At 31.1% G+C, this 23998-nt stretch overlaps 2 protein-coding genes across 8 annotated transcripts; both read left to right on the forward strand.

Moving 5' to 3' along the window:
- The first annotated feature begins 8135 nt into the window (after nucleotides 1-8135).
- Nucleotides 8136-11900, forward strand: LOC114372554. Of its 4 annotated transcripts, none has more exons than XM_028330177.1 (2): nucleotides 8136-8415; nucleotides 10071-11900. In XM_028330177.1, the coding sequence occupies exon 2, from the start codon at nucleotides 10259-10261 to the stop codon at nucleotides 11510-11512; it is 1254 nt and encodes a 417-aa protein (XP_028185978.1). In that variant the 5' UTR covers nucleotides 8136-8415; nucleotides 10071-10258; the 3' UTR covers nucleotides 11513-11900. The 4 variants fall into 4 exon arrangements, with proteins under 4 accessions (XP_028185978.1, XP_028185977.1, XP_028185980.1 ...); XM_028330176.1 differs by having other exon boundaries at nucleotides 8137-8415; nucleotides 10094-11900; XM_028330179.1 differs by lacking the exon at nucleotides 8136-8415 and adding an exon at nucleotides 8422-9670 and having other exon boundaries at nucleotides 10094-11900.
- Nucleotides 11901-15783: 3883 nt separating this feature from the next.
- On the forward strand, nucleotides 15784-23403 carry LOC114371964 (silicon efflux transporter LSI2-like). Of its 4 annotated transcripts, none has more exons than XM_028329309.1 (4): nucleotides 15784-15804; nucleotides 19872-21128; nucleotides 21230-21419; nucleotides 22907-23403. In XM_028329309.1, the coding sequence occupies exons 2-4, from the start codon at nucleotides 19977-19979 to the stop codon at nucleotides 23167-23169; spliced, it is 1605 nt and encodes a 534-aa protein (XP_028185110.1). In that variant the 5' UTR covers nucleotides 15784-15804; nucleotides 19872-19976; the 3' UTR covers nucleotides 23170-23403. The 4 variants fall into 4 exon arrangements, with proteins under 4 accessions (XP_028185110.1, XP_028185108.1, XP_028185109.1 ...); XM_028329307.1 differs by lacking the exon at nucleotides 15784-15804 and adding an exon at nucleotides 19467-19784; XM_028329308.1 differs by lacking the exon at nucleotides 15784-15804 and adding an exon at nucleotides 19467-19746.
- The last annotated feature ends 595 nt before the right edge of the window (nucleotides 23404-23998 follow it).

Below are 23998 nucleotides of genomic sequence, written 5' to 3' on the forward strand. Positions count from 1 at the left end.
AAAGATAATAAAGATGCTCACACACAATTAATGTGAAATAGAGAAAATTTATTCTTCTGCTAACTAACCTTGATTAAAGTATATATGTTGATATATGTTAGTTTTAGTTTGAAAATTAAGTAGACACATATAACAAGATGATAAAGATGCTCACACATAATTAATGTGAAATAGAGAAATTTTATTCTTGTGCTAACTAACCTTGGAACTAATAATGAGAATTAACCTGTCTTTTTCATTTTTGTGAATGGGTTTCTATATCTGTTTGTGATTTCCATGAGAGAAATGAAAAGTTATAATAGGAAGACGGAATAACAAGAAAAGTTAATTTAAAACTGAAAATTAGTATAAAAAAAAGAAGAAGAAGAAGAAAACAACTATATATACTTGTTTATATTAGATCAGAAAATCTATTATTGATAAACAACTATTTTATACACATTTTAAATTTTAAGTTATGCTAAAAAGTGCATATCAATAGGATAATTTATAAGAAAAAGAAAGACAAAACAAAAAATAAAAAAACACATTAAATTTACATGTTAACAGCGTAAAGTGAAGTTTAATATAAACTATAATAAAGTGTGAGACGACAGGAGAGTGAGTGAGCACAAATATTAATTCATTCTTTATAATTCAACTTTTTGTTTTTATGTATAGAGAAAAAATAATAAATCAAAAATATAATTATGCATATGCAAGTGAGAGGGGAAGAAAAATAACTAAAGCTAGAAAGAAAAAAAGAATTTGGGCAGAGATGTATGAAGGAAAAGGAGATATTCTGAGTTTTTTTCAGCACCCCACGTGCCATCAAGCCATGTCGCCTTGTTTAAATTTACATGCACTAATATTTCATTGAAATCGTATAATTTTATCGGTAAGAGAACAACAACGTGCGACACTTAAAAGAGGCAAGCGCGGGCACAAAGTGTATCAAGTCGAACCTTCTTCACTGACATTTGAAAAAATTCATAAAAATAACCTCAACAACCAAATAAGAGAAACCTTTAAATGCAAAACCACATTAACAGAACTGAGGCATTAACAACCTTATTGGATTTACCTTCAGGCTGCTGCACTGTATTATAGCATTTGATACTATTGCCAAGAAAATGGCAACTTCGTGAAAAAGTGCTAAATATGAAGCTGATGAACGCCTGATAGAGAAAATAAATATGATTTTGACATGGAAGGTTAGAGAAAGTAACTAGTTTTGTTGCAGTTTTGAAAAAAATACAATATGGGAGAAGGCATGTTGCAGTTTTGTTAACAATACGGTAGAATTGTGGGGTTAGTTAGGTTTATCTTGAGGGTAAAAGTGTTAAAAAAAGTGGAGATCAAACAAAAAATATTCACTTTCTATATTGTTATTGATTATATTGTATATAGATTAAAAAGAAAAAAACACAGATATTATTGTATATTTATTTTGTTGTTGAAAAAATAATTTTTACATTTATTTATAAAAAACACATTTCAAGTTGTTTAGAATAGAAAAATTTAAAGAGAGTAGTGGGATAATTTGGGATTTTAAAAACAAAAAATGGTAATATTTAAGTAATACTGATTTATTTAAGAAAATAATAGAATCGTATGAAATCTTAAACTTAAAAAGATATTATTCTTCCTAAACCAGTACCTATACAACAGTTAATTCTAGGTTGTTGATGCTTAAAAGGGTTATAAATGTACCTTATCTAATACAATCATTAACAATACAATCAGTTAATTGTTAGTTTATTAAGATTAAAATAAAAGATTGGACAGTATAAAAAAGAAAATAGAAAATTGTAGTTTGCATTTTAAAATTAAAAAAATGACAGTTTTAAAAAATAGTGATTTCTTTAAAAAAGCTAAGATGAGAATAGTGAGATGGTTTGAAATTTAAAATAAAAAAATATTTTTAAATAACAACAGTTTAGTTTATGTTGGTTTAATTAACAAATCGATAGGATTTTATAATTTAAAAAATAAGCAGTATTAAATTGGTATATTTTTAAAAATTAACAAATTGGTAGATTGCTAATATTAAAAAATAGTTAACAAATTCATAGTTTTTGAAAATTTAAAAACTGTAAAGTATTAGTTGATGAGTTTGGAACATTCTTAAAATTTAAATTAATGGACAGTTTTAATTAAGACTTTCGTTAACTAATTTTAAAATTAAAAAATTTAGAAGTTTTAATTTTTAAAATTTAAATAAAAAGCAATTTTACCAGTTTGGATGACTTTTAGCAGCCCACTTAGCATAAAATGGTTTTACAATTTTAATTTGCTTTAGTAGTAAGGTTTATAGCATGGTTAGCACCAAGAGCCCTATAGACTTGATAAGCATTATGAGGTGATATTTGTTGTGCTACACAAAAATTGCAATAAATAAATATTTAAAAATATAAATAATAATTGTATTAAAATAAATAAATAAAAAAGCAAAAGAGAAGTTACACGGGAGAGTGAGATCAAAACAAAGCATGTGGGAGGTTGTCTATTGAATAGAAAATGAGATAGTGCACAGTTAGTGAAGTAAGTTATTAATATTGGAGAACAATTACATTTTGAAAGGTAAGATGTTATATATTGTACCAACCACAAATAATGTTTATGCAAATCAATAATCAACCAATAATTTTTTTATTTAAAAAAATCTACGTAAAAGATCATTTAAAATTTGATATTTTACCACTATTTCAAAAATAATGTATAGAAAATAAAAAAACTCAAAAGAAAAAAGAAAGAAAAAGAAATAAAATTTTCTGTGTAACTGAAAAATATTTATGTTAAATTGAAAACTATATATACAAGCGAAGGAGAACATGAATCATGGTAAATCATTTACTTTTAAAATAATTAAATCCTAAAGATATATTGTTGAAACCCACCAATTTATTTACACATTTTGATATGATTCAAACTAAATAACCTCGATATACGGCTCTCTTTGTTGAGGAAGCAACTAAATATGTCGATATGAAACTAATTCTACCTCCTTCTCCACCATTTATTATGAATGTTTGCTTGTCCCCAAGGCATTGGTTGTAGCAACAAAAATAAAAGAAATTATTATATACTATAAATGCATACAAAAGAAATTGTAGAGTCGAAAAAAGAAAAAAGAACATCCACCTTCCCCATTGCCTTTGTTTCAATCAACAACTTCCTTTGCTATGAAATCCCTAGCTAACTCTTGCATTCACATAAGCTTAGAAATCAATGGCCTTGAACCAATGTACTCCCGCCCCTTTTCCTCTCCAAAGACCATCACTACAATTATAAAGTGGAAGGAGAACGTGAAACACTATTTGAAGAGAGTGGAGAGAAGGTAGAGGGTGTTTGAAGAGTGTGAAAAAATGAAAGAGTAGAAAGAAGTTAATGGGTGATTAAGATTAGGTGGTTTTTGTTTTAGTTTAGAGACTAACCCAAATTTTGTATTTCTCATTTGCACATGGTTATTATTATTTTAGTTAACTCATGCAAAGATGGTTGTTTTTTAGTAAGAATAAAACGGTCTAGAAAAAGTGAAGACAAAAAACAATTATTGAGATGAATATTTCTTTTAATAATTTGAAGTCTTTAACCAAATAGTCTCTCTCTCTCTCTGTCTTTTTCTTTTTTTTATTTTTTTTATTTCAGCAACCAGTTGTAGGCCTTGTGGGCAAGCCTATCTTCCCGACCAGATCTACAGATTGGGTTGGCAATAAGGCTTTAAAAGCCCATAAATTCTATTTTGTTCATTGTTACAAAAAGAATCCGTTAAAATTGATTGCTAGTTATAAAATTATAAGTGATATTTATTATAATTTATAAATGAAGTGAAGTTCATAATTTTTAATAAATTTTAACTCATAAATTAAGAATATATTTAAAATAGTATTTGAATTTTTTTATAAAAAAGATAATGCTCGTAAAAATAAATAAATATTTGTGCTGTAAAAACAAAACAAACAAAAGTATCCAAGACCATTGGGTGATAATATCTAGGGTGTGCAGAAAAAAGTATTATCTTTTTAATTTACTCTTCTTCAACATAATAAAATATTTATTATTAATAACTAAAACATTCACTACTTTCTTTAATTTTCTTATTTTAAAATTTTATTTAAATTTATAGACAACCGTACATTTTTTTATGAAAAAAAAAATCTTATACTAGTAACGTAATCCATTAATTTGTAAGCATATGCATGCATGCACTTAGTTTTATCATGGTTGATTATAGATGACAGGTACAACAGGGAGGGACAACCCTAAGAAACAAGGAGAGGGGAAAACGGCCACAGTTCTCAGCTACAATATCATGAACTACAACAATCTAATGGGGAATACTGTACATAACATATGGAGACCAATGGAATATATATATAAACAGCCAATCAAATCTGCTGCTAGTACCTCTAATAATAGTCCCTGTATATATACTTGGTTATATCTATTTTGAATGTATATTTATTTTTATCCATATAGGAGTGCGTTCGCTAGTGTTTGCATGAAATTATAAATTCAAACTATTGGATTGGATCTAATATATATTATTTATTTTAAGAAGTTAGAAGAAATTAAAGGCTCGGTTAATTATAAAAAAACAAAGAGGCTCGGTTGCTCATGTAACTTTAAGATAAGGCCGTTTAGTTATGCAAGTATTATTGAGTCCATTTTATAGTATAAAAGGAACAATATTGATTAAAGAAGCAAATATTCAATTTCTCCATGGTCTAGAATCAAATATTTCTTTGACATATTAAAAATCTGTAGATTAGACATTGGAGCATGTGTTTGTTGGCTTAGTTTTTGGATTTTGATCCGAAGGACCTTAACCCCACAACCACAAGCCATCATATATGAGGAGCATCTCGTAAAAGTAGAGGGTATATTTTCCACCTCCTAATGGACCCACCAAATCAATGAAGTAGCTTATAGTATAGTAAATAAAAGGTAGTTTTTCCTCTTCATATTTTTCTCATTCATTTGTCATCCTTTTATTATTGAAAAAAGTAAATATTTAAAGTAAAGCATACAAATTGATATTTTATTATGTAGCCCATCTTTAAGTAAAAAGAAAAAAAAGACTTGAAGAGGTCACAAAGTTATTATTAGTGGGGATGGAACAAAAAAATTATCCAAAAAAAAGTAAGATTTAAATATATTTGTGTATCTTTGTAGATATCTTCTTTCTATTAAGAAATTGTCCTTATTCATAGATACATTTTGGTTTAATTCCTTGATAAGGTTATAGAAAATTTATTATAAGCAATACCTTATATAAATTTCTTTATTAATTTTTTCCTCATTAACTTGCTTTTAAATTTTATAAATAACAATACTCTACAATATTAATTATAGCTATATAATTCACACTTATATTGTAATTTTTATTTTTCAACTTATCAGTGCAAACGTACTAACGTACTGTATTGAACTAGTACCTTTTATAATTGATATAAAATTTTAAGATACTTCTCTCACACTTAGAAGTTAAAAGGTTAGGACTCTAGATGTTTTTTTCTTTTGACAGAGGACTCTAGATACATGAAATATATAAAATTTGCAATTAGTAGTTTAATATTAGGAGTAAATAGACTTTGATCCTATAATATAATGGCATTTAATATTATTAGTTGTGAAATAGACTTTTTAATTGGCAAGAATGTATCACTTATACATTTACACTGTAAAAGACTTTGTTTTAGAGGAACCATAATAGACTTTTAAATATCTTCTCTTCTGTTTGATTTGATTTCCTATGGTAACTTCGGGGTAATCATATGCATGACTATATATAATGATATGTTCAATTATAGTCCATAACCTTTTGACATTGGAGATAGATTACGTTAAAAAGTGGGGTTAGGTTAATAAAAGTTGCTTGCAGTAAATATTGTTTTAGAGATAGAGACACAAAAGGAAAAAAAAAAGAGGTATTGCGATATGAAAATGAGAGAGGGGAAGTGATAAAGATGAAAGAATGAAGTTAACTAGCCACTCGTGCAAGTTCAAAATTAAATAAAGGGGTATGCTATGCTTTAAGGGTGTGTCACTATCTCACGCTCACACACACACACGAGGGCTAAGTATGAAAACCCATTCTTATTTGTTACCAAAATACAAGTGGACCTCCACACGTGCACTGACAACTACTTTCTATAAAATAAAGCTAAAAGGAGCTTTTCTGTCATTTTAATGATGAGATCTTTTTATTTTATTTTTCTTTTCTTTGAAGGGTCACATAAGATTTTTTTTGTTGATAGTAGAGTTAAAACTTTCTTGATATCACAAAAAAATGATGAGTGTGAGTAGTTAGATGACTAAGTAAACGAATTAATTTATCTATATTTTTAAAAGATAAACATTTTGAAGAAAAAAAATTGCACTGGTTTGTAGCATACCTATGATACCATATGGCCAAAGCTAAATCATCAACGTGTGCAACTAGGTGTTGTAGCCATCGATCCCTTGAAAGTTGTGGTTTCATTTAGACTTGCTTGGATACCCAAAGCTTATGCAAACGAGAATAGCGTGCTCCACTGTCTCCCTTTATAAACCACACATTGGGCATGTGGAACATAATATGTTGGAGTTTTTTTTTTTTTATCTAAACAACATGTATATTTTACTGAAAATAATTCTATTCAAATTGGATAGTTTGAAGATTAATTTGAGACCATGGAAGTATGTCATGGCCTTGTGGGTTGCCCTCCAAATTAATTAAGTTTCAGCATTTTGGTGCAGTAGGTACTGAGCAAATTTTCTTCCATAAATAAAATCCATCATAAGAATTACTGGTTGAACCAGTGTCTACGTTAAGTCTTTCTCTTTCCCTTACTAATTGATACCCAGATTTGAACTATGAAGTCCACCATCAGTATGTTGCCAAATGAGAATATCTTTAGACTAAGTATTTCTATTGGGGAGAGCCAGTATGTGAGCAGCCACACCTTCTAATTAGACTCTTGCTTTTATTAACTGTTCAATTCAAGTTAAAGAATTTTATGTGTATTAATTAATATATTTACTTCCGTTTGTTTTATTTTTATTTTTAAAATTTTAAATATAACTTAAATTTATATAGTTTATCAAAATCTATAGAATACTGATAAAGTACGATTAAACATAGTTTATCAACATTTTAATTTATAATCTTCAAAAACATCTTTTTTTAAAAATAATAATTCTGAAACGTACTCTAATGATTAACCCCGCGCAACCATATGATGATATGAATGCTCTATAATATTCTTGTCATCATGCAGGTCTTTAAACAAAAAAGTGTTTTATCTCTCTTATACACTACGGCACAGATGACATTATGAGTTAAAGGCTAGGGTGTTTTTGCCAATTAACAGTGTCAATAATTAATTTTCTTTTTGTTCAACTTATAGGTATGTTTGAAAAGAAACAATTTATTTCGAGAATACTAACAATAGTTAGATGGTGACTTAAAAAAATAAAATAAGAAGATGGTTCTTAAAGAAAATTAAACACTTACACTTCATAATAATTTGTTGAGATGTCAATCATTATTTTTTCTACTTTTTTTTATCCGTTTATTTTATTTAATTTTAAATTTCTACATCTTGACCAAGTAAGTCTAGATTAATTGATTAAACAACATAGTATATGTGAGTTTTATATCTTAACCAAGTAATATATTTAATTTTTTCTAATAAAAAAGTTTTTATATCTTAATGACTTAATTATTAAAAAAATTGCTATAACAGTATAACTTGTCAATCGTACAGAAGTTTTGGTACAATTTAAAACTTCTTTTATGTTTTTTTTTATATAAAAGGTAAATTATAATGTAAAATGGTTTAATTTGCATGCATTTTTAATGTAATTTTTTTATCTACATATTTAATAATATTTTATTCTATCGTTACATCATATCAATGAATGATGATAAGATAAAAAGCCAAGACTTTATTAGATGTTTTTGTAAAAAGCATAAATTAAACTCAATGTAAAAATAAATAAATAAAAACAATTTTTTATAAAACAGTAATTTCATGTGATGCATGAGCCACAAAAATTGTTTCAATTGATAAATATTTTTTGAAGTTTGAGACTTGTCTCTTCTGACGAATTCCGGTCCCCGGGATCCAATCACAAACTTTTTATTTTATGGATAAAAAAAAGAAGAATTTATGACGCAGGGTGGACGTTGTGTGATGCCCATTATTCCATTCCATCTCATGATCAAAGAGAGACTTCCATGCCATGCCATCATCACTTCTTTATTTTTCATTTCTCCGATCAACAACTTTAAAACCACATCGCTGGAACTTCCATTTCCGGTGACCGGAAAACCCCATCACCGTCGCCGAAATGGGAACCGTTAACAACACCGTCGACACCGTGAATGCTGCGGCCTCCGCCATCGTCTACGCTGAATCCAGAATCCAACCCACCACCACCGTCCCGGTCCCTCTCTCTTTCTCTCTCTTACTATTTCTGTCACATGTGCTTGTTATTACATTCGTGTGTATTGTTGTTGTGCACGTTGCTAATTGCTTTGGTTTCGTGTTTCATTGTTCTGTTTAGTTCGGTTACCGAGAAACGGCGTGCAATTTGAGATCTTGGGCTTTGTGTTCTCTCTCTCTTTTTTCTTTTTTTTCCCCACTTTCCATAGTGATGGATGAATTGAACTATTTTGAAGGTCTTGGCTGACTTAATGGTGGAGTCGAAATTTCTATTCACCTTTTTTCTTCTTTAAATTTTATATTATTCTTTTTTTTTGTGGCTCTCAAAAAGTAGGAAATTAACGTGCGGACGTTGGGTGTGCCTTTTTTGCTATCTAAATCTAATTATGAATCATGGTAACTTTGATCTCACTTGGTTCTTCAGTTCAGTGTGTTTGAGGAGGACCTCAATCTAGTTAGCCACATGTATTATCTTACATAAATTGCAATTCAATTCAGTTCAATTACTACTTAGTATTGTTATGCCTTGTGCCCTGCTTGAAGGTGATTTGACACTGACCTTTTCATTTGCAAATTGCAACTTAGTAGTGTAAGGTTTCCATGAGCTTTTTTGCCATGCCTTTGCTGATGATTTTGGATTTAATTCTTGAGATAGTGTCATCACAATGACTTAGTTCTAAGGCATATTAAAAGACCAAAGTCAATAATGATTATCTGGGACTGACCTTACTTATCTGTCATCCTATCCTATGCTTCTCATCCAACAAGCTGCTATATTCATGTTTCAGACCTTTGATACACATTCAATAAGCTTTCTTCAGCCTTTATGACTGTGGTTTCTTGTTAGTTCTCTGAAACTTAAGTTTGGCAGACTAATTAGAGATAGTTGAATTGGATTTGTGTTTGAAGTTGGCAATCATTAACTGATAAGGGGATTTTTTATTTTATTTTATTCAAGGCTTCAAGCCATGCTTTTTTTGGTGATATTTATTCCTTTTTTACTTTTAGCATCTGCTGATGTTGTTACTAATATACTGTCAAAGGTTGGCGTTCACATTTGGGTTTGGGATGCTTATTGATCCTTTGGATACTAATGTATATGGAATGCCTGGTACTGTTTATTAGCCAATATCTTTGGCACTTTGACAGGCATAGCGAAATGAACATCTTTCTACGGCTTTCCTTACAATGGTTTAGTGGCATACACTTAGGTACTTAGCAATTTGTAGAAGGCGACAAGTTTAGATTCCCCCAGTGTATGTTGATTTGCTATCATAAAAATAGATGTTCTTTTTGTTGTTTCCTTGTCACAGCAATTTCTTCTCTTTTTGGCAAAAGTACTTTTTCCTGAAACATTACACTATATTTAATTTTGGTTTTTAGTATCTTTTTTTCTTTCTTTCTAAATCTCTTCCTCAAACTTCCAATTAATTGGGAATCATTTCGTTCTAGAGTGTATATTTAAACAAAAGACCTTTCTTGAGAGGACATTTAACTTGGAACAAAACAAGTTTTTAAAATTCAATGTTTAACGAATAAATCAACATTTAACACCAAGAGAATGTACTTTAGGCAGCCCTGTTGAAAAAATTAGATTACATCATTACAATTGAAAAATGAATTCATGTTTTAATTTGGTTTCAATTTTTGATGTAGATATGTTTCTTCATTAACTGCAGAAAAAACGCTGGGGAAGCTGCTGGAGCTTATGTTGGTGTTTTGGACCTCATAAAAACAGCAAGAGAGTGGGCAATGCTGTCCTTGTTCCTGAACCTGTTGAACCTATAGGCCCAGTTGGATTTCATCCTGCTACTGCTGCACCAAATCCTTCAACTGCTATTGTAATGCCATTCATTGTCCCTCCCTCTTCACCTGCATCTTTTCTCCAATCTGATCCTCCATCTGCTACTCAATCACCGGTTGGATTATTCTCCCTCAGTTCTCTCACTGTTAATGCTTCTGGTGGACCTGCATCCATTTTTGCCATAGGCCCTTACACCTATGAGACTCAGTTAGTCTCGCCACCTGTATTTTCTACCTTCACAACTGAACCATCTACTGCTCCGTTCACTCCACCACCTGAATCTGTGCAGCTGACAACACCATCATCCCCTGAGGTGCCATTTGCTCAATTGCTGGCATCTTCTTTAGATCGGAATTGTAAAAGTAATGGTACAAATCAGAGGTTTGCATTATCCAATTATGAGTTTCAGCCTTATCAACAATATCCAGGGAGTCCTGGCACCCAACTCGTATCACCCAGATCAATCATTTCTACTTCTGGCAGTTCTACTCCTTTCCCTGATAGACACCCAGTTCTTGAATTCCACAAAGGGGAAGCACCAAAGCTCTTGGGCTTTGAAAACTTCTTGACACATAAATGGAATTCAAGGCTTGGATCTGGGTCTTTGACGCCAGATAGTGCAGGGCAAGGTTCAAGACTAGGTTCAGGATCTTTCACACCTGATGCTGTTAAGCTAGCTTCACAATTAGGCTCTGGGTGTTTGACACCTGATGGTTTGTGTCAGGACTCAAGGTTCGGTTCTGGATCTTTGACACCTGATGCTGTAGCACCAACTGCTAGAAATGACATTGATATAGGAAAACAGATTTCTGAGGTAACATCCATTGTGAATTCAGAGAATGAGTGTCAACCCAAGGCAGCATTAGTTGATCACAGAGTTTCATTTGAATTAACTGGGGTAGATGTTCCACGATGTCTAGCAAATAAATCAGGGTCTTCATTGCTTGGAAACATGTCAGGGTCTTCTCAGGGTACACTGGTTGAAGACCCCGTTGACATAGAAAAGATACAAAAAAACTCCAATAGTAGTTGTGCTTTCTGTTCAAGGAAAACTTCAAATGCTTCAAATGATAAGTCTTGCAATTCTCCTGGAGAAGGAGCGGAACAGTGCTGTCGAAAGCATCACTCTTTTAATTCTTCCAAAGAATTTAACTTTGACAACAGAAAAGGTGTTGTTTCTGATACTCCTGCCAATAGCTCCAATTGGTGGACTAATAAAAAGATAGTTGGAAAGGAAGGTAGATCAAGCAACAGTTGGACATTCTTCCCAATGCTACAGTCAGAAATCATTTAAAGATTTAGTTCATTGCAATGCGACTTAACCAGTAAGGTTGGGAACAGAAGGCTTTGGATTGCAGAATCATTAGCAATACTAGATGCATATCTTGAGACACTGCTCTTAGTGCAGTTGATTTGCCTTGAGGAAATGGCAGTAAATGGATAGGTGAGTGAGAGACGACAGCCGTTGTAGTAGTCCCTTAGGATCCAAAGTAGAATACAAGAGGGGCAAAGTTGGTATGGACAAGTAAAATGGATTCTAAATTCTGATAGAGCATTACCTTAGTTGCAAGTATACAGGGATAGGGAGTTACAGGTAATCTGATTTGTGGATTATTGTGAGTCTGTGACATTTAATGTGCAATAATGAGAAGGAAAAAAAAACTCTTTTTGCCCTTGGGTTATTGAAAGCTTGCATTTTTTATGGAGGCTTAGTTGTAGGGGTGGCTAGAGGTTTGTGTCGATCCGAACTAAATCGAAAGGAAAAATATTTAGGTCTGTTTATACCACTGGACCACTAGATTGGTTTAAATTTTAAAATTGCAAACCCGATTATATTGGTCCAGATATTGGATCTCGACACATGAAACTTGACTTAATACAACATGAATATACACCAACATAGATAATTTTAAATTTTTGTGTTTATAGTTCTACATTTTTTATTTTGTGTAATTCTATATATTTGTCTTCTGAGACTATTTATCTGTTTTCTTTTTCATCTGTTTATTAGCGTTCTATTTTTCATTTTTTTTTTAAAATTATTTTATTAAAGGGCTCAGTCAACCGATCCTATCTAACATGAATTTCGTTTGAGTTAAAAAAAAATGAATTTTTTCATCTAAATTAAATCAATTAATATTGATCTGTTTAGATTTAAATGTTCTTTATTCGACTCACCCATATCCACCCCTTCCTAGTTGCATGCTCTGCAATAGTTTCATGTTCACTTGGTGTTTTGGGTGGGTTCTCTGCATACAGCTGTTTCTACATGTTTACTCTTTTCTCAATTAATTTGTACCGTTAAATAATATGCTGGGATGGGGAAGTTAGACTTTCAGCTAATACAATCTGCAGCCAAAAAGGGAGAGGAATGGATTCCCTGCAGTCAGGAAATTCCCGTATTCATGCATTCAGTTGATTGCAGTCATTAAATATAGATCAGATCACTCATAATTTATCTTGGTAAATTTAATTCAAAACATCAAGGTTCAAATTCACAAATGCACGTGAATGCAGAAAATCTATTTCCGAAAATAAAGATGAAAAATTACAGTTCTGTACCCATCTCATCTGCCACTAACTAGAGCATGCCCTCTATGGACCAATGTGCTGCTGGAAAGGCTGCAACAAGTTGTTCTGGCTCATCATTTGGTGGTTAGTTCAAACTTTAAATTGATTTCTCTTTTCAACCCCATGAAAAGGAAACTGAAAAGGTGGTTTTATACTATTATGTGATGGCACGAGGGAGGGGACCCCTGTAGTGCCATGTACTATATGCTGGCCTTGTCTTTGTTGCTTCTTCTTGTTTTGTTTTCAATTTCTCGGTCCACAAATAGTTCCCTACAGGAAAAAGGTTTCGCTTTCGTTGCCAAAATGAGAGAGGTGGTTGCCTGTTTCGTTTTCTACAACCTACTCAATTTAACTTCTCTGTTGACTTTATGTCTCTATCTTCTTCAATTGCTGTGAATAGCCTTATTTATGGTGAGCTTAAGCAGCAATAAGCATTGTGAAACACTGGTGGAGTATGCAGTAAGCTGGACATGAAGAAAACACGATCCTTTTCATATGCTTGTCATTTGCACTATACTACTACTACTACTGTAAAAATGCTTTTTTAAGCGAAAGAGAAGGGAACAAAAAAATTAACAAAAGCGGACGTGATCTCAATTAGGTTAGCACCACCAACGCAATGCCTACCATATGAACCTCAAGAAATACATTAAACCAAAAGGATAGGAAATACGAAATCATGGGGGAACAAGAACCAAACCCATGAGGCACCAAACTATTTGAACCTATAATTTGGAAGGCCAATTCTATTTCTGTAGAACTCACGAGAAACAAAATGTGGGAGAGTTCCACCACGAAAAACCTATAATCGAATTAGCATGAGAGGCTAACAAGTCTGCACAGGAGTTGTCTTCTTTGTAAATGTGGCTAACTAAGAAAACTATGTTTCTAGCAAAAATATTTATTGTTTACCGGTAAACATTTTGAAGCATTGACCTATTTTGTAATGAATAATTTAAAATACTTATACAATATATTACTCATCTTCCTATTCACTGGATAAAAAAGTTTTATTTTTTACATTTTAAGATTTTAAATGCATTTTTTTTATAAGATATAGCAAAATAAAAAATCAGTATTGAATAATAGAATAAAAATCATTAATGAATAAAACAAAATGCATTAAGGATTAAACAATAAATCCATTAATTTGAAAAGTATCAAATTAACGAAAAAAATCTATACAAAAAACTACGAAAATAAAAACAGAAATTAATTTTTATTCTTCTTCCTTGAGTGAAACATTTTTTTTTAAGGAAATTAAGGTTTCAAAGGAAATCTGTTCCATTGCCAAGTATTTGCAGGTAGAGTAGAACACCGATCGATATTCTTTAATGATGCAAAGGTGGCGACACTTTGACCATTAACTTGACAGACTATGACGGGTTTAACAAGTAAGGAGAAGGACAATTTCGATTGGTGTTCAAAGCGATGATGCCATTTTTGGGTAATTACAAGGGTTTGAGAGACTCTCAGACAACAACAAGAATATAAAAAGAACTAATTTGATTATTTCATGTTGATTTTTTAGATGCATCCAACCCAATGAGCATCGATAAACAAGATGCTTGTTCTGGATTAGGTTTGAGGCTCAATCTATCCAAAAAGATAACTCAACCTTAATCTGCAAAGTCTACCCAAATTGCAAAGTGTTAATTGGAGAATTTGAAGTCAACACTATAACCTAAGAATAAGGTTACTACAATACACCTAGGTACAATAGAATCTACTTTGAACTCCAGTAAACTAAGTGTGTGTTTGGACATCTTGCTGAATTGATTTCAACTTCAAAAAATTATGGTGCATAATTAAAAATTTACAATTAACAAAGAATTGCTTCACTATAAACAAGAAAAAAACAATTAATTTGACATTAACATACCGCATATCCAAACAGGCTAAATAATGTTCTACTTTAAAATGAGCCAATATTACTTCTCAAAGACCCTGCCCAAGTGTCAAGTAATCTAACCCATTTAAGACATCTTATAAATACATCTAACATCAACAATGTTAAACAAAAATTTATTATATATATCCACTATACTAAGATTGCCTCATTGGAATATACAATCCCTCTCTACATGATTAAACTGCACTAAAAGGAGGCACCATTGTATGTACAACTTAAACTCAGGTTCACAGAAGCTTTACCTCGGTCATAGTCAGATCCAAACTTGGTAAAAATCAACCTTGAAGTCAGACACACAAACAATACTCTTATTTGGTGTTCATGCATTGAGTTTTATTGCATTTAAACCATTTATGAAATGATTCAGAAAAACAAAAAGGTTCAGATTAAATTTCGCCCAATTCAAAGCATGACACACGCATACTGGGTAATGAATGTTTTTTTTCTTTCTTTTTCACAATGGCATCAATGAAATTGAATCAAAGACCTGATGCACATTATCCAACTCCCCCGCTATACTAACTCTAATGGATAACATAAATGTATGAAAAATTGGAAATAAGCAAATTTTAATGAGGACTTAAAAACGAGACTAGGCAACTAGCAAGTTTTGCACGTGTAATTTTAAATATAAGTAAAATAGTAAAAAAATTAATTAAAAATTATATAAAAATAATTAAAATATAAAATTATACTACTCACTCATACTCAAAAGAAAATATAAATAAATGATCCTATTTTGTCCTATGGTCAAGTTTAATTTCAAATAAATGATCTGATCGAACAAAATTCCAAATTAGATAAAAACAAATTTAAATTCATCTTAACTCATTTCTTGCTCAAACCCTACTTTGATCTCATCCTGTGACTGTGAATCTCACTCGCAGGCTACACGACACGGTGCATTAAAATGCTTTGTTGACTATTGATTGTACTATGCAGTGAGAACAGAAGTGCCAATTACAAATCACAATTTTGAACTTTGGCACCTTCTTCTACTTATAGTACTCACACACTCACATCACTTGAGAGAAAGAAAGCCACCGAGTTTTGGAACCAAAAAAATAATTAAGGTTCGTTTTGCGTGGCCTCTGGTGATTGAGGTAAGCTCCAATCCAATTCTCTCCTTTCATACATTTTGCCTATACAATTGCATTACAATATGATGTTTCTTGCTAATGCATTGATAAATTATTTTATCTTTTGTGGGAGATTTTCATTATAGTGGTTCTCTTTTATTTTAATTTATCTTATCGTTTTGATGCACCCACCAGTCAACACTACCACACCCTTTCGCACTTCATGGATCTACCAATAAACGCTGTAATGTGTGTTAATTAGGACGTATGTTTGAAGCTCCACATTTGAGTCTGTGATGGGTCAAACATGATTTTTTGTATTGACCTAGATGTTTGGTTGTGTATTGAAAACATGATTATGTTTATTTAAAATCAATTTTTTGCATTGAGTATGTGATTATCTATTTTTAAATATTTGTTATCTAGATAAAAATTATGCTATAACTCATTTATGTTTATTTAAAATCAATTTTATAAAATCACATTGATTCAAAATTAATTTTACAAACAGGTATCTAAACACGTAGTGGCCTTGTCTCCACCATACTTCAGCTTCATGCACCTTTTGCCTCCACCTTCAACACTGACAATTTTATCTCAAACAGTTTTTTTTTTATTTTAATTTATCTATCTTTGGAAATAGACGAAAAAATAGTTTATTTTTATTTTTATGTAAAAAATATATTATTAACTAATTAAAAATTATTTTAAGTACAACCTTTAAAGTAGTTATTATAAAAATTAATAATATTATCATATATATAACAATTTTAATAAATCAATATTAAAAAAATCTTTAGAAATTCATACATTTAATAAAAAAAAATATATTGTAATGATCAAATGGAACAGTGCACGCCCGACAGGCTATCCCTTTCCCACCCGGATCTTATTTCTTCAAAGCTGTCTCTAAAATAATATTTCATCCTTAATATAAATATGTAAAATTAATTTTATAATTTAATTATTACTAGAGTAGAAGTTAGAATCTGCACCTCAAAATTAATTTATTTATTTCTGTCAATATTTATTTATAAAATATTTAAATATATTTAAATTTTTTAAGTCACACAATTAACTTTGAAGTAATTATTTTGAAATCAATTATTGCCTTAAATTTTTTTTTAAAGTAATTATTTTAAGATGAATGCTTTAAGGTATTTTGGGGGTTTAACATTATATCCATACTATAAATTTAACCCATTTTATGGATTAGTTATATATTTAATGTTTGAAATAAGTATTATGTAATAATATGTACCCATACAATAATTTTCACTTTTATTTTATTCTTTTTTATTTTTTTATTACATCAAATCATCTATTCCATTTTACATTTTTCTTTCTTCTTTTTACTTCATACACATTAAAAATGAGGTATATATCTATCATTGTTCTATTACTTATAATTAAATTTGATTTTAGTCTTCTATTTTTATTTCTTATAAATCTTACTATTTTTTTTAAATAATTCCTATTGGCACTTAATGGTGACATTGACATACATCTAATCTTATCGCATCAATAATTATATTCAAAAGTAGCAAGAGTCACGCATCAATAAATAGTGTTGAATTTTTTTAAGGTGATGAATAAAATAAAAAAAACATACATATTAAAACCATACTTTACACACCAACACGTGGTTGGCTAGTATTGAATTTGATTTTTGTAAATAAAGTTTAGAATTCGAACAGTGGATAAAAAATATAATTAAAAAAATAAAAATTTCATAAAGATGATTAATTATATTCTTTGATGAATCTCGATGAATAATTTGTACTAAAAAATGATTTTGAAAAGAAAAAAAACATACTTTATATTTTAGAGATTTATTTACTTCATCAGCTGCACCAACCATTCCCTCTTCGTAGTGCCTGGAGTTTAGATTTTACATGGTTTCATGAATTACGTAGGAACACCAACCCTGTTTTCTTTTGATACAAAAGAAGAATAACAAAGAAAAAGATGAAGAAGAAAAAATCCACACGATCACGAAATAAGTAGAAGCAATCATCTAACAACGAAGAAAAACACGAGCAAGAAAAGACTGCCAAGAGGCAAAAAACTCTTTAACCCATACAGTCATATAATTAGTTTGTGGTCCAATTTGTTAAAATAAAATAAAAGTTAAAAGGACTTGTACATGATAGTATGATACTTGTACCTCAACTTGTTTTCCCTTTATATTTCTTGCGTTTTCTTCCTTTTTTTTTCTCTCTTTTATCCTGAATAATATTTTTAAATCAATTCTCTAACTAGGTGTTGTAATTTTTAGGAGTGTTTCAAAAGACACATCTCCCACATTGCTTAGTTGAACATTGTTTCTATTATTTATAAATTAACTTGTTTTAAAATATTTTAAAGTGACTAGTAAATGACATGAACTTGCACGAATGAGATCGAATCTCATGTGCCTAATGTTTTTGCAAATGAGCAAATCTTCCTGAATATAGAATTTGCATTATGAATCAAATGATGGTTAATAGAGGTCCAATTGAAACAATTAAAAATGTTATCTTCTAGTTGACAGTGGCTCTATCCATCAAGTTTCTGCTTTATTAACTCCAAGCATCCAATATTTGGTGAAGGACAGATCAGAAAACAGATGAAACCTACTCTGTTTCGCTGCTCTGATTAATTTAAAACACAGATAGTTCAATTCTCACGCCATGATGTGAAAACGACATGTTGTATGGTCTAGAGTTACTGAGTTAGAAGCATTTATTCTATCTTTTCCCACTGTGCAAATGAAAACTTTCCTAGCAATTTTCGTCATCAATCTTCTACGGTGTCTATCTCTTCTAAGTTTATATATAGAAAATTCTAATTAAGCATTAAACTCAAACCCATCATGCAGAGCACTTTAAATCACCGCCATTTGTCTCTACAAACAATGTCCACTAATTAAACAAAATGTTGGAAAAAGAAAATCATGTCCTACGGTAAAAAATAAAGTCAAATTAAATAATTAAGGGATAATTCTTACCCTTTCAACTTGTTTTTATAGTTAAATTAAATCTAAACTCACATCCTAAGATAATCATATTTAAAATTAATTTATTTTTAACCAAATGTAAAACTTAAATTTTTCGAACGACACAAGTTTCTTTTGTCTATAGCAAAGTAATAACAAGTTTGGCTTCAGTCCATCTAATCAGTACTAAGTAATATATATTTCTAGAGTAATTATTGAAGCTGAAGATTATTAAAATATCAATCATTGTAGTTTGAAGACCGACCAGAGAAAACAAAAGAATATTTTATTGATTCTTCGAATTATTGTGCTTGCGAAGGTAGCAACTGCTTTTCAGTACAGTTAAATAGAGCGGAAAGAAATGAAAAATTTTAAATTAAAGTGTAAAAATATAAATTTTATTTTACTTATTTTTCACTCTCTTTCATTTTGGATCCGGTAAAGAAAAAATAATTAAAAAAATAAACTAAAAATATATTTTGAATTAAAATAAAATAAAAATATCTATCTCACATTATTTTACTATTCATTTCTACTATCTTTCCACACAAACACAAACGAACATTTTGAATGAACTCTTTTGTGATTTACCGTCCATGGTGCATGTAATATAATAGTAGTATAATAATAGAATATATGGTAACATTTTACCATGTGGATGTGATATAGTATGAGTTGACGTGCGTGGGCCTTTAAAAGACTGAAGAGTGCTTCAATTTTGTTTCAACCCGAGGACTCACCAAGATATTCCTCAACGTAATCCAATATTCCTATCTAATAGCTACCAAGCTATTATTCTGTCATAAGAAAAAGAAACACACAAAAGAGAAACAAGTTGTTAGCCACAGCAAAAGTCGATGCTTACTAGTCTTAGTTAGGCCTCAGCGTCAGTTCATGAAAACTTTTGCTTTTATAGGTAAGATTTTTCTTAAAGGAGGGGTGGCTGAATTGTCCACTCTTGTTGTTTTATCTGAAACCTTACAAATCAGGTTTCTTTCTCAACTTTGACCTTGATTTTGTGCTATTGGTAAGGTGACACGATTGTTTATGTCTTTGTTTACGTGCTCCACTTGCTTAATTGCTATTCTTTAAAGGTTGAATTTTCACATTTCAGGAATTTTGCTCAGGGAGGATTCTTGTTGTATTGTTGCTGATAGCCTAGAGGTGGAAGTTTTAGTCTTTGGTTGGAACTAGTTGTTGGCTTTGTTTAGTCACAACAATGGCACTGGCTTCTGTTCCAAAAGTGGTGTTTGGTTTAATTGCATTTGCAATCTTTTGGGTGCTAGCAGTTTTCCCAGCTATTCCATTTCTACCTATTGGGAGAACTGCAGGGTCCCTTCTTGGTGCCATGCTTATGGTCATATTCCAAGTTATTACTCCAGATGAAGCTTATGACACAATTGATCTTCCAATTCTTGGTCTTCTTTTTGGGACAATGGTTGTGAGTACTTATCTTGAAAGAGCAGACATGTTTAAGTATATAGGGAAGTTGCTGGCTTGGAAAAGTAGAGGTGCAAAGGACTTGCTTTGTAGGATTTGTGTTATCTCTGCTATCTCAAGTGCTCTTTTCACAAATGACACATCTTGTGTTGTTTTAACTGAATTCATATTGAAGATTGCAAGGCAGCATAACCTCCCTCCAACACCCTTCCTACTTGCCCTTGCTTCAAGTGCTAATATTGGATCCTCAGCAACTCCAATTGGCAACCCTCAAAACCTGGTTATAGCTGTTCAGAGTAAGATATCATTTGGGAATTTTCTGATTGGTATTCTTCCTGCTATGGTGGCAGGAGTTGTAGCAAATGCTATAATTCTCCTAATAATGTTTTGGAAGTTGTTATCTGTTCATAAGGATGAAGAAGATGCAGGTGCAGAAGATGTGGTAGAGGAGTATGATTCCCATCGGTTTTCTCCGGCCACAATGTCTCATTATTCATCCTTGAATTCTCAAGAATGGAGTTCCCATCTTGATGCTATTACTGTTCAGAACTCTCCTCAGGTTCAGATTCTAAGAAACCGGTCAATTGCAAATGCAAGTGAAAGTAATGGGATTTCTAGCAACACTTTTGATACTGCAAGAATCTCAAGTGTATCAAGGGATGGAACAAATGGTGTGGCATCTATGGCAAAGGAGGAAACTAGCCCTTCAAATTCGTCAGCAGGAGTAGATACACTTATTCCCCCTTCAGAAAGAAAAACCAATTTTATCATAAAATGGAAAAGGGTACTGTGGAAATCTTGTGTTTACATCATCACAGTTGGAATGCTGGTTGCTTTACTTCTAGGTTTAAATATGTCATGGACTGCAATTACTGCTGCACTTGCTCTCATAGTTCTTGATTTCAAAGATGCTACACCATGTTTAGAGAAGGTCTAAATATTCTCTTTCTATTTCTTCTCCTTGAAATACTAATTATGCTTCTGCTCAATATTTTACAACCTCTCAGTAGTTTTTTTCTTCCCTTGTAACAGGTTTCGTATTCACTTTTGATATTCTTTTGTGGAATGTTTATTACAGTGGATGGCCTCAATAAAACTGGAATTCCAAGTGCTCTGTGGGACATAATGGAGCCCTATTCTCATGTTGATCGTGCTAGTGGAATTGCAATACTTGCAATTGTCATACTTGTCCTATCAAATTTGGCTTCAAATGTACCAACAGGTAAGTAGACCGTGGATCTATTCTACTGACAATAATTCACCATTTGTTTTCTGTTTGAAGCAGGTTGGTCTTTCAATGTCATGGGGATTTATTAAATTGATTCTAAAATCTGTACTCTTCATATTCGCCAAGAGTTGAATCTTAAAAGGTTCTTGATTGCACACTTCAAAGCAATCAAAGAAATGCACGAAATAGTAGAATAGTATTGTATAAAATGACAAATAGTAATTCACACGTCACTATTGTGATATAACAAACAAGAAATAGTTCAGGTTTTTTACCTTCAAAGTAATAAAAAAAAGATAATGAAAGATATGTTTCACAAATTTGACATAATTGTTTGCTCCTCTTAAGTGAGCAGCATAATTAGCTTTCTTATAGAATGGTACAGTTGTGATCTTGTGAACAATTGTATACAAGGAAATATTGGTACATGACTTGTTGAGGAAAAGAGGTGAGAAAATCAGTTTAAGTGGTTCAGACATTTGAAAAGAAAACCACGAGGGGCACTGGTAAGGAGAGTAGACTGCAATCTGCATAGTCTTTAACCCTTTGAAAAGGGGTAGAGAGAGAGACAAAGAAGGACATGGAAGAAATTATTAAAAGGATTTCATAGTGAATAATATCTGAGAATTTGATTTTTAACCAAACTTAAAAATATTGTGTGATTCATGCAATTGACCTCTCCTAGTAGGATAAGACTATTATTGTGGTTGTGTGGACAACCTTGATTGTCATTTTCTTGAAAGTGAGCATTTAGAATTGCCATTGAATTTTTATACTGCATGTTGTCTATGCAGTGGCTTCATAATGTTCAGAACACATATTTCCTTAAGTTGTCACTTACTGCATATTCATTCTATTGTCATTGAATAATAGGATTTATATTGTAAAAGCGTACAACATAATAAGATACACATTAATTTTTTCTAAATTGATCATTTTGCACTTTACATCTTTGAAAAATGAATGAATATATCTATAGAAGATATGTAAGTTAAATCTGAATGATTCTTAATGAAATTTAACCAAATCATATTATTCCCCGTAATCAAGAAATTGTAATTATCTTTAAAAGTGGCAATTTCCTGAAACCAAATAATTTTGGAATTTAGTTTTCTATTTTGATGAATATCTATTATTTATTTGATGGGATTTTAATTGTTTGTATTAAGAGACGTTTTTTTTCTTTTTCTTTTTTTCTGACTTATCATGAGACCAAGTATTTAAGTTATGTATGCATCAATTTGTCTTCAAATCACAGTACACCTTCACCTACTATGTGAGATACTTAGTCAAACACAAATAGACAATAGTAGAGATTTTACTTTCGTTTGTTTCCTGTCATTTTCTTTTTGGCTTGATATTATCATAAGCTCAAGATACATCTGCACTATTCTATCCATCATTATGAAAGAATTTGGATCTTATGATACATAACTGTTGAGTATTGACTAAAATTATCTTGCATGTATGTTGTTATCTAGTTCTCTTGCTTGGAGGAAGGGTAGCAGCCTCAGCTGCTGCAATTTCCAAAGCAGATGAGAAGAAGGCATGGCTGATATTGGCTTGGGCCAGCACCATATCAGGGAATCTCTCATTGTTGGGATCAGCTGCTAACTTGATAGTGTGTGAACAGGCGATCCGTGCGCCAAACCTACCATACACATTAACCTTCTGGAGTCACCTGAAATTTGGCCTTCCTTCCACAATCATAGTCACTGCTATTGGTTTGACATTCATAAGATGATATGGCATTTGGCTGAAAAGGGGTCTTGTTGAAGATATTTGAACAACATGAAAGAATGAAAAACCAGTGTTCATGTCAATATGTTTCAACTTATGGATACACTATTAAGAAAATGAATGTTGATGTTCTTTGTTATTGATAGTTTGTGTAAAATAAAATATCTGCAGCTAGTTGCCAAGTGATGCTTTGAAATTCAGTAAAAAGGGAAAGGAAAGGCAAATTTCTAGTGTTAAATAATTGAATTTTACTTGTTCCTTTTTTTTATTATTATTTTTCCGAGTTTTTTTGTTTCTTGATATTTTTCTCAGAAACATTTTTAAGCTAAGCAAAATTGACAAGGCAAATTGTGGATGGTTTTTCTGATTTTATAGTAACTTAAAATCTTGTGTCCACTTTACTTGTCTAATTAGATATCATTAATTGAGAAAATGAATGTTGCTAACAAAAGGAGCTCAAAATTTATTTATTACAACGAAAGTATGAACCATGATTGATAAAAGTGATTCTATGATTCTGCGATACTTTTAACAAGGAGGTGGGCGGCTGAAGACAGGATATAGAAACACGCAAAATTAAGCCATGAAGACTCTTCCAAAGCCACATTTGATAGTGGTGTTCGGTGTTCATGGATCCAAATCAACTTGTGATTCAACTAGATTCAATTTAATTAAATTATATTAAGTTTAATATTTTAACTACTCATGTTCAACTCTATTCAACCTAATTAAGATCCTATCATATATAGATATATAGATTGAATAATGAATTTTTTTAAACTCAATCCAAATTTATTATTATATATAAATTAATTTTTAAATACAAAACAAAT

This window comes from Glycine soja, chromosome 10 (assembly GCF_004193775.1).
Source record: "Glycine soja cultivar W05 chromosome 10, ASM419377v2, whole genome shotgun sequence".
In the NCBI taxonomy this organism is placed as follows: domain Eukaryota; kingdom Viridiplantae; phylum Streptophyta; class Magnoliopsida; order Fabales; family Fabaceae; genus Glycine; species Glycine soja.